We start from the raw sequence: 15,907 nt of genomic DNA on the forward strand, positions 1-15,907 counted from the left end.
GAGAATACGAGAATCACACTGGGGCAAAAACTTAAAATGAAGACTGAAAGGTCAAGGTGTTGGCACTGGAGTTTGCAACAATCTGCGTAACTCTGCGGGTAGAATCAAAACCTTCAGTGATCCAAGTGCAAAAACCAGTGACTCCCAAAGAAAATCGTTAGACATAGTCTTCTTGCAAACTGGAATTGATAAAATGTAATCTTAGGCTACCACACATTTTAATTAATGCCTCTGTCAGATGGATGGTGTGGTGGTTTCTATAAATCCTATTTGCATATACAGCACTGCCAGAGGAGTTGGTGTCATCGAGAATTCCGGTCATCTTTCTCCTTCCCAGCAGAACAGTCTTCACAGTGACCCCTAATATTCAGATTATATTTCAGCCAAACTACTTTCCATGCTTGGCTAATGACAAAAAATGATATTTGACTTTAAAGTTGGCTATTTAAAAAAAAAAAAAAAAAGAGTTTTATATTTGTATTTACCCATGCGGCTAAGATACAGCAGGAACTATGTATGAGGGAAGTCAGAGCAGCTATAAAAAATTCACCATTTACAGGTGTAAGAAAGACAAATTAATATTCAGAAAAGTAAAATTATAGCCAAAGTTTTGCCTTTCCTGAGTTCTCATTTACTGTCCAGAGCACAAATTCCCATAATGTAGAAAAAAAATGCTTGAGAAATAGATGGTTAATGTGGGAAGAAAGACTACTTAATTCCACACTGTTTATTGTACCTGATGTACCTCTTTTTGTACTAAAACCTGCTCTTACAAAGTCTTAGTCTGCCTCTACAATTAATGGAACTATTCATCATCATAATTACCATTATGTCAACTTTTATTACCGGGAATAATATGTAATTATCACAGTGTACGGATAACGTTAAAAAAAAAGTTTAAGAGAATTACTATTTTGGAAGTCTTCATTTCTCCAGCAGACATACAAGTGCTTAAAATTGCCCAGAGCATCTTTAGCAGACGCAGCGGTACTGCAACAGTGGGCAAGAGAACTGCATCTTCGTACAGGTCCTGCCTGGAAATGAGAGCATCTTGTTTGCCATTTCTGCAGACAGAAGTCGGTGGCATGTAATGCACTTTCAGAAGTGTCTGTTTCAGAAAGCTGGTCTCCTAAGGAGAGCCATGGCTGGGCAAGAATCGGCAGCTGACTTCGTTAGTGTGCCAAGGTGGGCCGAAAGAGCTCAGCTGTCCTGGTGTGCCAGCGCTCTTCTCTTAATGTCATTGATAGTGATAAAAGTGCTGAAATTCACAAAGCATTGAGAAGAGCTCCAGGCCATATCAGTAAGACAGTTACTGTCTTTAGAAATGAAGGAAAGCTGTTCCCAAAGGCAGTGATAGAGCTGTTTAACCTCGTTGGTAATTCTCACAGCTGTTCTTTAAGACATGCCATGGCATTGCCCCCGATGGGGAAAATAAGGGTGGAATGGGATGAAAATAAGAAAAGAGACCACGTTACCCAACCTCTTTCTCTGTGCACTTCAGAGAGGACTCGGTTGGAAGGAAGCACACGTAGCCTTTCAGGCGGATGGGATGGTAGCAGAGGGCTTTCCTCGCCTGTGAAGTAAAATACCCTTCAAATGCACATGCTCACGAGCTTCGGTGGCTTTTCTGAACCAGTAATCTACCCTCCTTCATTCATTGTAAAGGCTGTAATGTTTTGCATTTAGAGAGTGCATTTCAGCCAGAGCTTTACAAATAGTTGTTAAGCCCTGAAACACTGCTCTGGAATAGATGAATAAATTATATGGGGAAAGGAATCATTAGAAACCAGTGTTGTTTTGTCAAATGGTGTACAGTTTTCATGTAACCAAGGACTTAAGTGCAGCAAGTCCTTGACACCTATTTTCACTTTCCTATATGAATATTCATTTGGCCTAAGTTAACATTTCATCCCCGCATCTTACCAGGATTCAAATTCATCCTCCTCTAATGGAAGCTGTGCTGTTGCACTGCTGCAGACAATGGTTGGCATCAAATAAAATTGCTCTTTGTTCCACAACCATGGTTAGGATTCAGTGGTTAATCAGATGCTGACAGCAAACACTCAGGGCTTCCTTTACATCCACGTGACGATACAAAAGACAATTGATATGTGGCTAACATGAGACTAACTCTTGACATTCCAGGCAAAGTGGGTTTTGTCAATATACCAATACACAGCTTGTCATTACACGTCTCCTTATTTTGAGCTGTATTTCTTTCCCCTGGTGTGAAACTGTTGTGTACTGAATGCTTGTACAGATACATCTTACATTCTGCAAGTAGTCTTATGCTTGGCAAGTGCTACAGTTGATTCTCAACATCTTTCCAGGATGTTAAAACCCATAGAAAGGATGCTTCCAGGGACATATGGTGGGCTTTTAAAGAGTTTCTCCTACATATCCACCCCAAATCTGACCCACTTTGTTAATCGCCAGGTGCTTCCCATTACATTAGCATCGACTTGAATGAAAAAAGTTGAGTCGGGGTGCTAGTGCCCTTTTTGCTAGTCTTGTCACCAAAGCTGATGTTTGAAGGACTGGAGCTGGAGCTGTACTTGATGCTGCCTGGTCTCAGATGCTTGCTGAGCCCAGGGTAAAAGCCTGAAACATCCTAACTCTCCTTGTGACTGCTTTATGTGAGGTAGGATACCTTTTGTTCCTGAGCCTGATTTACAATCTCAGAACCATCTTAGAAAAACACTCTCAAAATAACAACTGGAAACAATAAAGCTGATTTCCCATGCACCAAACTTTGATTATTTTCAAGAGTTTATAGGACAGCACCTTCATTAACAGCGGCTGTTTGTCTGCAGTCCTGGTGGAGGTAATGCTGATAAAAAATAGGATTTTTAATGTTTTTATCTGATTTGCTTTAGCAGCAACAACAGCTTCAAAAGCAGGGTTAATTGTAAGAATGACCTTCAGTTGAGGCATTTCTTTGGAAATTAGTCTGAAAGTGGAGAGAATGGCCTGAAGTGAAAATGTTAGCTTGTTTTGTCTCTGGAAATACCTCAGCCTGCTGCTGCCGTTACTGCAGCAAAGCTGTACCCTCCGCTTGGGAATCAGCATGTCCCTGACAGATTTGCATACAGTGGAAGAGTGGTTGTGATGTTTTCTCAAAAAAGTCTTTGTTTTCACCATGCCTTTGCCAAATCTGAGCCAGACACGTGTCATGTGAGGACTCATTTATGTATTTAAGAAGAGTGCTGCTTTTACACTGTTGCCATGGGACAGCTATGGCAGGAAAGGAGCAAAACACCCACGTAATTATTGTTGACAGAATACAGTTCCAATTTTATCAAGTGTAACCCCTGTGTGGTATGTTGTTAAGGCAGCCATCAACGTCTCAGTGAATGAAATACTCATTTGCAGAGTATGCAGTGCCCAAAAGAAGCGTACAGTGGTTATGCTTGAAAAACAGAACGTGTGAAAGACATCAGCTTGACTGAGATGACAGGGGAGTAATTATTGCTAAATCTCTGAAGAACAATTAGAGTTGTTCTTTTTATTAAATTTTTTGTAATGATTGACATAGAAACTGAATGAATCAATATGCAAATCCAGATTACGCTGACCTGAGAAGATGCTGCAGAAGATGATACTTTGCAAAATCATCTGTGGAAAAATTACAGAGCTGAGCCAAAAGCCTAAATTTATCATTTTGTGAACTGCTTTTTTTTTTTTTTTTGTATTTAATCTGCTTAGCTACTATTTAAATTAGATTTCAGGGGACTGTGTAATTAAGAAGTGGGATATAATTCATCATTTGTAGAGATTACATCCGTCAGATATCTAAATAATAGAGGTTATTTATAACGGTGTCTTATAACAGCCAGAGAGGTTTTTAGCTATTATTCGATAACAATGGGAAGATGTCAAAGTATAAAACTGATTCAGGTATAACAATATTCCAGTTGTTAGGATGTAACTTGCTGAAACACCTAATTCTTTCTCCTTAATTGCATGGTAACTTACTTCGGTGATTAAAAGGAAATCTATTTCGGGTGGGTTTTATTGAAAATACATGTACGAGCACATTTATGTGTATTTCATAGATGTATGGAACAATCTTAGTCCCTCAGAAAGGGAATATCAAATAAAAATGAATAATTTGTTGAAAGGTGACACAGCAGTAAATAAAAAAACATTAAATTACTTGTAATTTGTGTAAAATATGGAGTTCACTAAACATCTTTTTTGTTCGAATTGAGCCTGCATTGCTTATCTCTTTCCACAGGTATATTTTAAAAAGAGAGAATGGAAAGGTGTGACATGTACAAATGCAGTAAATTACTGAACAGCGTTTTGCAGCCTGCTGACCTGTAAAGCACTGAGGCACCAGGTCTATTTTGGTCCTTTCTGCGGAAGGCCACCTACACAGGCTCTAGAGGAGTGGAGAAGGTATGAGTGCTGAAAAAAGCACCTTTTCTTTAATACCTTGATTGGTGGAGGTTCAGGAGCTCTTCTCAAAAACTCACAGAAAGCTTTTCTGGTTTAAAAGTTACTGTTTTAAGCGATTTCTATTTAAAAATTTTGAATTCTCTGAAACTGTGCTGTGTCACCAGCATCAGCAGGCAGCCTTCCTACTTTGGGATGCAAACAGATGTCTCCAGACAGAGCAGCACCACTGTGCTGTGGAAAACGTCCTCTCCCAAACCCAGGTTAACCTCCCAGCCTCCTCCTGGGACTCCCTGGTGAGGCCATTGCCCTTAAACTAGGGGGGAGAAAAGTTTTATTTCTGTCTCACCCTGTTTTGGGCTAGGGAGGAGATAACGGTTAAGGAAAGATACGTAGGAGTCGATTTAGGGAACCCTGCAATATTTGGGGTAGGGGGAAGATGGGAGACCTCTCCTGGATTTTATTTCTGGTTCATTTGTGTTTAAACTATGCTTTTCTGTTACTATAGCTACTGGCTCTGTCATGCTCACACAGAGATGCTTTATCACATTGCCTTTAGAAACTGACCAATTGCTGTTCCAAACCATCAAAGCCCGGGGTGAAGGGGATCTAGCTGCTTAGCAGAGAACTGGAAAACCACGGAAGGACCAGAGTCCAGCATAGGGAGAGAAAAAAAAAAAATGGGTGCAGAGGATTGGCAAAAAGTCATGGTTGCTAGGCTTGTAACAGAAAGATGGAAGAAACAGAAAAGAAGTAGGGTATTGGGAAATCTGTGATGGAGTATTTACAAGGTGAGAAAAATCATGAACTGGGAGATCTCAGCGAGAAGAGATTCTCTGCCAGGCAAAACTCATTTAGAAAGAGGGCTGAGACCTCGGTGAGTTATGAGCCTGCTGAGAAAAGAACATTTCTGGAAAGATTGGGCAGAAGACACTAAAACTGAATTTTGTCCGGAGATTTGTGTGGGGTTTGTTATTGAGGGGACTCCAGGGAGGGGTCTTGAGTCTTACAGCGCAGATGAGAAACAAACTTCAGGAAGGAGCCTGGATATTGAATTTGGTGACGTTTAGTTTCTTTAGAAAACAAGTCAGAATGAAGACTGCAAAAAGGCAAATACGGTAATGGCAGCTGCCAGAGGTCCTGGAAAAGGGTAATGCCAGCCAGGAGCTATTACACAGGGTGGAGGGCTTGAAGCTGGGAAAAAAGCTTTGACCAAGAAGAGAAAAGAGAGGTCACTAATTCTGGGGAAAGGAGCAGGAGGAAAGTGCATAGTCAGTGAGGAAATTTGAGAAAATTCAATAGTTGGATTTCAAATTCTAAGCTCTTACTCTTAGATGGTGAGTTAGAGATGTCCATCTTCTATTTCATCCCATTTCTTACAAAAGGATCTCCTCTTCACACCCATGTGCACATGGCTGTGGGATGACACATGTGAAACCGGCTTCAGGTCTCTGCTTTGAAAAAAAAAAAAACAAACGTTGACAGACACAGACGTGTAAATGTTGAACTGAGTGTTTCTCAGCGTTGTCAGGCCTACAGCACCCTTTGCCAAAGAAAGTAAGAAAAAGACCCTGAACTGCTCATTATAAATCTTGTTTAAATCTCTGGAAATGATCCTGTACTTTGACATGTAATTGTTCTTTCGTGTTTTTAATGTATTTCTCCCTTCTACAAATAACTCGAACACTGTGCACCCTGATAGCTATAGGCACCTGTGCTATTTTGGAATGATATGTAGACAAAACTCTGACTGTTTTTAGTTTAATTATTGATTATGAAATATAACTTATTAGTTCAAGGATTCTAGGCATGAGGTATGTAAATTATTGGGACTTCGGGAATTGAAAAAGAGAAAAATATTGAAGAGAACTGATAGGACCGCGTTAAATATAGTAACTATAAAAGTTTGTGTGACAGAAAACTGTAAATTGACATAGTCATTAGGCAATGTATTCATTCATTTTTGCTTTCACATGCATTTCTGTGCATTTCAGGGGACAAGCTTAACTTGGTTCCTGAAATAAAAATCTTCTAGGCAATAGGGTATTCAGCAGAGTAAAGTAATTGGATATATATTCAGATATTAGCGTCTAAAAGGTAAATCAGCTGGATAAAAATGAAGATTTGTATGGGAAACACAAACAGGTAGAATTATTTTGAAGTTACCTTCTGGATTCCACAAAGGTGCTTTTAGCATGAACACAATTCTAAACACTGACAGTACTTGGGAATGGAAAACCATCTGACTAAAAACAGTTACCTTGTTTTTTGATGTTTTGTTTTACTCCTGGGAATGTTCAGCATGTTTTGGAAGGAGAAGTTCGGATTTGTTATGCAGCACGAGTGTTGCCTTCTCAATGTCATTTTCCCATCTGTCTTGCTCAGCAGTGTTACAGACTCAGCTGATCCGTGTGTGCAGTCATCAGTCAGCTCATACTGCGTAGAGATACAGTAAGCCTGAATAATACCCTTGTGCAACGCCTGTCGTGCTCCATAATGTTCTCAAAGGAAACGCAGTTACAATCTGAGCTTGTTTATATTCTTTCCAGTGGCCAGGAAAATGAATAATTCCTTTTTCCGTATTTGGAATTCCCTCAATAATAGATTTTACATTATTTAATCTTCTTTGCTTTATGAGCTCTATTTATCTTCTGGCACTCTTGCCTGACACTAGTCCCATGGAAATTTAGGGTAACCTCTTAATCTATTGCAAGGGAAGCAGGCTCTAAAAATCTTCCCTTTGCTAATATTTGCCATCACTTTCCCCATGGCATAAATTGCACTGTCCACAAAGTGCAAAAGATCTGTTTCATTTAATATCAGTGATCACAAAAAGATGAAATGCAATCCATCGGTGACAATACCTTTCTGTTTCTCTTCAACATTTATTTGGAATTGCAATTATTAATATCTTTTTGAAACGGAGTGCTTTCTAATATCCTTCATGAAAAGGCCACCATTATCATTTTGCTTTGGATAGTGGTTTTGGATATATATTAATCCTGTCCTGAAAAATACTTAGGCTGGAAACAGGCAACATCTTGCAGATGTTCTGCCTGACTTTCGTCCATACCTTCTGACTCTTGCCACCCCTTCCTTGTGTCCAGCTCTTTTATTTTCTGTGGATCATGTGGTTACCACATGTTCTTTCTGTAAGCTCGGAAGCCACTTGATAACAATGCTCTTCAGTAGGCAGCAGGTGATGAAAATTTTTTTACGTCCACTTATTTCTAAAAAACTTCTCATTTTGAATCAGCTTCTGTTTTCCTGGAAAGGTAGGCTAAGAGGGATCTTGTGAGATCATCTGCTCATCCTGATCTGGAAAACAACAACAACAAACAATAATACTTAGAATCTCTCTGACAGAAATTTTGTCTGGACCAGCCTTTAAAAACTGGTGCTAAAGGGAATATCATGACATATTCCTACTTAATCTGTTTTATTGAAAACTACATTTGGGAAATTTTCTTTGTAGTACCTATCTTCAAATTTATCCTCGTATAAATCAAGATAATTAATTTTCACCCCGAAATGGGTCAACAGGGAATACAATTGAATGATATGTATTTAAAAAAAAATTACTATATTTTTATTTTGGAAAAAAAAGGTATTTTTGTTTTCTTATTTGCTTCTCATACCTAATAGGGTAGTATTTTGTCTGTGTTTAATGTAAATATTTTTTAATTGGCCATCTTCTTGATGAAAACAATTTTTGTATCTCGGACTTGAAAAAATAAACAAACTGTCAGCATGCTTGATCTTTTTCTTTATGGTATTCTGTAGTCATATGGCATGGCATGGGTTCTAACTTTGCATGACCTTTTTTGATTTTTCGGGTTATTGAAGAGCCCCATTGATGTCACTACTATTTTTATTCTGCACTGAGATACCAACATTAGGTAATCAGTGGCAAACGTTCTCCTTTTTTCTTTATAATTCTTTTTGAAGAGACCCTACCAGGAAGTGCCTTTAAGTGTTTGAAGCCTACCATTTCTGTGGGTTCCAACTTGTAATAATCAGGGACCTCAGCATGTTTCCTTGAGCTGCCTAGAGATAGGCAAAGCTGGTATTCTTATTGTGCTATTTTTGGGATCATTAATGCTGTTATCAGGGATGACTTTCCCGTGCTGTTTGAGAGTTTAACAGTGAAGTTGTTTTCCTTAATTTGAATGAACAAACCTGATCTGTTCCTTAGTGAAGTTCCTCCATCAGCTGACACAGTGTTGCAATGTTGGCAAAACAGTATCAGAAATGTTCCTGGAGTACCAGTTTGCCAAAATTCCTCCAAGATCTTTCACATTTTCCCTATTGTCTGATTAACATATTCTTCTACCTGTAAGAACTTAGGTTTTGATTTCTGGTCTCTTAAGCAATTGTCACCTCTGGATGGAAATTTCGCTGCACAATCTTGAAGAACAATTCACTTGCACACCCTATATTTGAGTGTAATGAGAAAAAGAATTGGGCATGCTGCTCCAAAATGGTCTTCCAAATTAATCTTTATCACTACGTAACTTATTGTCATTTTAATTCTCAGCTGTCATGAGCAGAGCTGGCAAATCATGCTAAAAGGCACGTTATACATTTTACAACACGGGTCGTGAGCTTTCTTAATCGGAATTCATTAATTTGAATTCATTGCTTCTCAAATGCTCTGCTTCTGTCTGGCCTCTCACCTTTCAGAGGTTGTCTTTGTCCTTTAAAAAATGTTCAGACCATGAAAAAGCCTGAAAAAGCCATAACTAGAAGGTTTTTCTATGTATTTTAGCTCACTTCAGTTAAGTTTTCCCAAAACAGCAGCAGCTCTTGACCTCTAAGACCATTCAATTATGCTCAATTTTTAGAAAAAATAGAAAATAGATCATTAGAGTACACAGCCAACTGTGTGAAATCCAGCTGTGATTCTATAACCTCCTAGACACTGGATCTAACCGTGACTGATGGAAATCATACTTCCAGATTTTTTTGGTTGGAGATTCTTGCAAAAAGCATTTCCAGTGTTATTTCTAGAATTGTCTGTATATTTTGTTGAGAAGTTATATGAAGGGTTGAAAAAGTGCAGGAAAATATGCTGACCTCAGTGGGACAGGGGAAATAATATAGAACTGGGAAAAAAACAAAACAGAAATGAGAGTGAGATATTGGTGATCAGTAAAGGTGGATTGTAAAGCAAAGGGCTGAAAAGAAAGGAAAAGGATGCTCATATTTGGTTGTTTGATTTTATCCTGGAAGTAGCAAAGTGTAGATAAAGATTTTGGTGCACCTTTTTTAAATATATTACTGTCCTCCCTAGGCAAAAGAAACTTAACAAAAACCGAGAAAGTTTTTCTTAGGATGCAGACAAAACAAATAACCTAGTAATGCGTTCAGATGGAGCTGCCAAATGTGGGTTCAAACCCACAGTACTTGGGGACATGAACTCCTTTGGTTATCCAGTTATCAACAAAGGGAACCTAGAAACTTAACTTTTATTAGACTCTAGATCTTGTTGAATAGCACATTTCATTCCCATTACCTGAATTCCTGATACTGTGGCCTGAAACTCCTGATTTAACTCTGAATAACTTATTCCAGACAAGATACAAGAGCAATAAATGATATGTAAAAGAAAATAAAAGTGGCTGAGGTCAGCCAGGGACAACTGAAACTAGAGCTTTAGCACCAGCTATAAACAGGAAAAACAGTCAAAAAAAAAATAATCAGATGAATTTGATAAACTTATTAATGAATGATGGAGGCATTCTTTCTCCACTGCTCTAAGTCATAAACCTGTCTCCTGATGATGAACGAAATGCAGGTTAGCTTGCGAACTTTTATAAATTTAGATTGTTTTCATCTTGATCTTAATTTTAGAATAGAGCTCTGCATGTTACTACAATAGAACACAGCTTTTAGACGCTGCATTTATCTGAAATTAACTGAGGTATGTATTCTAATGCTGCAGGCACTATGATAGATCAGCTCAAGATTTGGTAATATGACAAGGGTCACAAATTGATAAAAGGGAGCTTTGAACTTGATGCAAAGAAAGAATCTGCTAAATTTAATGTTGGCCCTGCATAAATTGGACTCTTCCATTGTCAGCACTGAGGGGAATCAATGAAATCGGAGCTGGGTTCAAAGCAACCAAAAGGAGGCGATTCTGCATACACACTTCAGGTAAGGTGAGCATCGGGAAGAGTTCGCCACTGGCTGTTTTGGATGTGGGCTCTAGGGTAGTCTGGACACATTCACAGGAGAGATCCATTTGGCCAAAGGGTGGTGGAATTACCTGCTAACTTTAATGAGTTCACACAGCTGACAGAGAATGAAATACTTGCTCCATGGCATCAGGATACATTAATCTCTCCAGAGCAGGAGATTCTTCTCTCTTCTGTGCAGATTTCGCATGTAATGACGCTAAGCAGCTAGTATTTGATTTACTGTATAATTGCATGAGAACCCAACTTACCGCAGGTACTTTGTGATGTGATAATTCACTTCTAATATCATGGGGCTTCAAGGAAAAGCAGCACAGAAGCTTTAGTTTTGGAAGCTGCGATCAAAACCGTGACGGGGTAAGGGGCCAGAAGTCATCCTCTGCTGCTTTGTGGTCAGGCAGGAGCAGTGGGAATTCTGTCAATTGTTGGAAGACGGGAAAATTGAGAAAGAGTTAGATGATAGCGTAACGTCAAGGAAGTTACTAGGATAGCGTGATGTCTGTAGAGGTTAGAAACACTTCAGCAGCTGCGAAACCCTGCTAGATTTCCACAAAATCCCCACCAAACCCGCGAGGCGGGGCGCAGCCCCCCCTCCCCGCATTGCTGCCGCTTTCCACACCTCCCTTTAACGCTTTTTGGCTCTTTAGGAGCCGAAAAAGCTCCTGCGCGTTGCTGAAACCAGCACTTTCCCCCTTGTTTCTTGACACCTCACCCGGCTTCCCCCTCACAGCCGCCGGGCGCGGCGCTGACCGCGGCCACTTCCCCAGCCACCTGCGCGCCGCTCCCTGCCGCCCCTCACGCCTCGCAGGCGCTCCCCTCAGCCCTTCATCCCCTCAGGGTGGCCCTTCTCCTCCTCCTCCTCCTCCTGCTGCTGCTGCCGGGGCCGGGCCGTGCCTCCGGCGGCCGCGGGGGCGCTGCCGGGCGCTGCGCGTCCCGCACCCCCTCCTCTCCTCTCCTCTCCCCTCCTCCTGGCCGGCCGGCGAAGATGGCGGCGGCGGTGGGGCGGGAGGCGCTGCCCCAGCACTGGTCCTACGGCGTCTGCAGGGACGGCCGCGTCTTCTTCATCGAGTGAGGGGGCGGCGGGAGGGAGGGACAGGGACGGGGATGGGAACGGGGACGGGGAGAAGGCGGGGAGGAGCAGCCCGCTGCTAACAGGTGCGTCTTGTCCGCTTCTCCCCCCCCCCTTTCCCTTCCCCGCAGCGACCTGACCCGCAGCACCACCTGGCTGCACCCGCGCACCGGGGAGCCCGTCAACTCCGGACACATGATCCGCTCAGGTGGGTCCTTCCTCCTCCTCCTCCTCCTCCTCCTCCTCTGCTTCCCACTGCGAGGAGCCCAGCCCTCACCCCTCTTCCCTTTTTTATTTATTTATTTTTTTTTCTCTCGCTGCCTCCCGCAGACCTGCCCCGCGGCTGGGAGGAGGGCTTCTCTGAGGAGGGCGCCAGCTACTTCATCGAGTGAGTGAGGCGGCGGGGGCGCGACCCTCCCCTCCCCACCCCATCGCATCCGCCCCATAACGTCCCAACCCAGCCCAACTCACCCCATCCCCACCCGGGGGGCTCTCCTCAGCCCTCAGGGGGCGACCCGAGCCCGGCACTGAGCGGCAACAGGTTGTGTGTGTGTGTGTGTGTGTGTGTGTCCCGCTGCCCGCCCGGGGCTTTGTTCGCTGAGATCTGCTGTAGGAAACGGGGTGCTGCAGGGAGCCTCCTTGGGAAAGGCAAACGCCACCTTACAAGTGCGTGTGCTGAGGTGAAAGTCGGGGTTTTTGGTCAAGTTGAAGTAAAACGCGGAGGCGCTGTGGGGAAGCGGGTGTGTGGCACCTGCGGTGCCTCAGCGTCTCCCTTGGGAAGGCTCAAAGGGAGAGGAGCTCCAGGAAACTGGCCCGAACGGGCTGGAAAATGCTCGGAGAGCCTCGCTGCTTCGCTAATCCAGGCCACCCGTGTGGCAGAGGTTTGGTTGTGATAAGCCAGAGCGTGCCCCGAAAGCCGTGACAAGCCCGTGGCTTACAGCGAAGGTCAAACTTCGAAACCGCCCTGTGCCGGGAGCAGGAGGGGTTGGCCGACCAAAAGCACCTGGAATACCTCCAGTGGTGGGATGTTTGTCAAACAGCAGCCCGGGGGATCCAAAAACACTCATCCACGAAGCAGGAAAGCGCCGGGCAGCGCCTGTGTGGCTGCCCCGAGGAGCCCTCAGGGTGGCGGGTGGTTAGGTTTGCCCTCAGCTTGTGCATGTGAGATAGCAGCACGGCACCGGGGCGGCCGCTCTTACCCTGCAGGCAATGCCTGGTGCCTCGAAAGCAACGAATTAAAAGTCCTCCTGGTCCCACAGGTGGCCGGTGGAACCCTAAATCACGGTACCTGTCCAGGCTGTCAGTGCAGTGTAAACACATCCTTCACTTCAAATACAGAAGCACAAGCTCCTGCTTCTCAGGAATACGCCCATTTGTTTCTCTGTCCCGTCCAAAAGTTTACTCAGGCAATTTTTAGATCGGCTTATGGTTCCTTTTCCCAGCTGCTCTGTTTGGAAGAGTGTTCTTGTATCTTGTTTGTCAGGCAATTACAAAACTTTTAATTTCGGATCCATTAAATTATGCTCACGTGCAGTCGTTGTCGTAACTTGCGCTAATAGCATTCTTTAGCTTGAGGAGGAATCGCTGCGGGTAATGAAATAGGGAAAGGAGCGTGTATTTTAGAGATAAATGAAAGCTGAAGTTGGTCCTCTGCAGTCAAGAAAATGTTTTGTGAGGGGCAGTAGCAATTTTTGGCAGAAATGAGTGCATCGCTGCTATTTCAGACCAACGATTCACCTGACGCAGTATCCTTGTCAGCAGTGATACTTCCCCCAGGACAGCTCCAGCCTCTCTGTTTCCATCTCAGAGTGGAATTTCTCTGGATTTTTTTTTTTACGTGGACGTGTTGAGTTCCTCTTTTGCTTGTGTAAGCATCAGCATCCTTATACAGGGATTTCCACAGTTCATTGCTCTGTGCGTTCCTACTATGTTGCTTCCAGGTGATGAGTTCTCAGCTTACAGAAAAGGTTACTGGTCCCTAAACGCATGATTTCACATCATGCTATTATCCCATTTCCTGGCATTCCAGTCCACAAAACCCACGGGCTCTTCTTTATCCAGTTCTCTGTATCCTGATAGTTTGCAGTTTGGTGTCATCCACAGAAATTTCATGAGCACGTACTTAACTCTCACTCCTTGATTACTAATTAAATGAATGGGTCTAGGAGGAGTGCTACAAGTAACCACTCTCTCCCGTGACAGTTTCCACTTCGGTGCAACTTGTTGTAACTTCCTCATTGATCCATTCCTGTTTTGAACGATTTCCTGTGGGACGTGTTGCTAAACATTTAAATACACGTAGGCTAACTTCACTTTTATAACTAATTCCTGGCGCATTAGTAGTCAAAATGCCAGACAAACTGTTGGATGTGAGCTGTCTTTCATTTTAAAAATCAACAATTTCTGCGTCCGTTTACTTCCACGTGTTTCTTCTTTCCTTCAGTACTCTGGACAGTCTCAAAACATCACGTAGTAAAACAAAGGCTTATAATTATAAGCTGGTCAAGTTTAATGAAACCAGTTAAGCTGCTTCTCCCCTTTCCCCATGCTGGGAGCTCTGAAATTTCCAGAACTCCACTTCTGATGGGTAGGAGCTTTCTGAATCGATGTGCTCTGGTTTATAATCTGTTTTTTGTTTGTTTTGTACCAGTGCTGTTTGATAGTTTAGCAGCTGTCCTGTACATTGGGGTGGGGGAAAGGGGGCTGTTTTCCCTTTGGTTATTTATAGAAGATGTTTGTATGAAACTGCATGCCTTCTTAGCCTTGTTTTGCTCATCTAAGCACGCCAGGTTCTTTGTCCAGTCCCCTAAAAAGGGCTCTCCGTCTGGTGAATTAGCTGTGGTCCTTCTCTTGTGGTGTGAAGTCATCCTTGCTGCATGTGCGTGAGCTGAGTTGTATACCGGAATGAGCTTTTGTGAGTCTCAAACAACAAAAGTGCTTTCTTGGCTTTACAAATTTCTCAGCTTTCTGTGTTTGAGCTTGCTTGCCTTTTCGGGGCAGACACCCACACTGACAGCACATATGAATGCTGCCAACTGACTGATGCATCTAGAGCCTTCCTTTCCTTTTCTGCTTTTACTTTTAGGACTGTAATTTCTGTTGGGAAGTCATGTATGAAGCTTCATGCTAGTTCTTCCCGGAGCTGCACATCCAGGTCTTCCTGAATGCCTGTACTGAGTGTTTTCCAGGTTTTCTTGATAGTGGCAAGCCCTGTCGGGGTAGTCCTGCCTTTTATATTGGAATCACTAAATCATCAAATAAATGACGTGTACACTGATCTTTCTGAATCTCCATGTGGTAGTTTCAGTAAAATCACACTTTTGCAGTTTATTTGCAACTTTTACAGCTTGCCCTAAGGAGAAAATGGGATAACTTTATGCAGCTTTGTGTCTTTCTGTATACATCACCTCAATGTCTTTGCTAATCAAATAGTCATGGCATGCTCAGCTCTGCTCAGTACAGGTACCTGTTATGAAAGTTGGCAATTTTGTCACCTTTGCCTGAACTGTGAGACTTTTTTTTTGTCTGCATGACTTATTTCCTCTTTCCTTTGGATGGCAAGAATGTATGAAAAACAACAATTTAACTTTTTTTTTAATTTTATTTTTAACCCCAGAACCAGAGTATTCAATTTGCTTGGCTTGCATTACTTTTTCACCTCTCTCTTTGTCCTGTTTTGTTTTCTCTGCTGGTGTTTCTGAAATATGTTGTGCGTGTTGGGCAACTGCTTTATGCTGGAGTTGCTACAGAAAGAACACTGTTGAATATAAATGGGATTGAATGACGATTTACAACCCTTGCTAGGGTTGTTTCAGGTGGCTGGGTTGCTGATGTGAAGCATGGCCAGCAGGTGCTTTTGGGGAAGGAGTTGTGACATGCAGGGAAAAATATAGGTGATAGAAACGCAGCACATGTATGCATTATAGTTCAAGCTTTTGTTTCAATTTGCTTGTTGTCTTTTTCTGATCACCCAAAAGACTTTGGGAAGTTGAGAAGCACTGAAAATCTAGAATCCCTTTTTGTTACTTTCTTACAGTTTTGAAAGATTGAGATGTCTATGGATGGAACAGGATCTGCCACTGTTAATAGCTAGCAGACTTGTATTAAAATATGTTTAAAAAGCATACTGCAAGCTGTGGAGGTTGTTCTAGGCTGCTAAAATAATACTGCATGTCACAAAGGTAATACTGCATTCAAAGCGTAGCTTGAAGTTAGGCACAAGCACGTGGAAATCAGCACT

The 15,907-nt window shown here is 42.4% G+C and overlaps 1 protein-coding gene and 1 long non-coding RNA gene across 10 annotated transcripts in view; one reads left to right on the top strand and one right to left on the bottom strand.

Moving 5' to 3' along the window:
* Positions 1–816: 816 nt before the first annotated feature.
* Positions 817–11,480, bottom strand: LOC137857943 (uncharacterized). Of its 7 annotated transcripts, none has more exons than XR_011097403.1 (4): positions 10,850–11,447; positions 6,659–7,716; positions 5,727–5,852; positions 817–1,573 (listed from the first exon to the last, which is right to left on the bottom strand). It is a non-coding gene; the product is annotated as an uncharacterized lncRNA (long non-coding RNA). The 7 variants fall into 7 exon arrangements; XR_011097408.1 differs by lacking the exon at positions 817–1,573 and having other exon boundaries at positions 5,450–5,852; positions 10,850–11,013; positions 11,370–11,480; XR_011097404.1 differs by lacking the exon at positions 817–1,573 and having other exon boundaries at positions 5,450–5,852; positions 10,850–11,013; positions 11,311–11,446.
* The window catches only part of PLEKHA7 (pleckstrin homology domain containing A7), a 132,514-nt gene continuing 128,061 nt past the window's right edge, over positions 11,455–15,907 (top strand). For all 3 annotated transcript variants that reach the window (XM_068685176.1, XM_068685188.1, XM_068685178.1), the window contains exons 1-3: positions 11,455–11,666; positions 11,799–11,875; positions 11,998–12,055. In XM_068685176.1, the coding sequence (XP_068541277.1) occupies positions 11,584–11,666; positions 11,799–11,875; positions 11,998–12,055 (218 nt within the window). In that variant the 5' untranslated portion in view covers positions 11,455–11,583. The remainder of the gene's footprint in view (positions 11,667–11,798; positions 11,876–11,997; positions 12,056–15,907) is intronic.

The sequence above is a fragment of the Anas acuta genome, chromosome 5 (genome assembly GCF_963932015.1).
Source record: "Anas acuta chromosome 5, bAnaAcu1.1, whole genome shotgun sequence".
In the NCBI taxonomy this organism is placed as follows: Eukaryota; Metazoa; Chordata; class Aves; order Anseriformes; family Anatidae; genus Anas; species Anas acuta.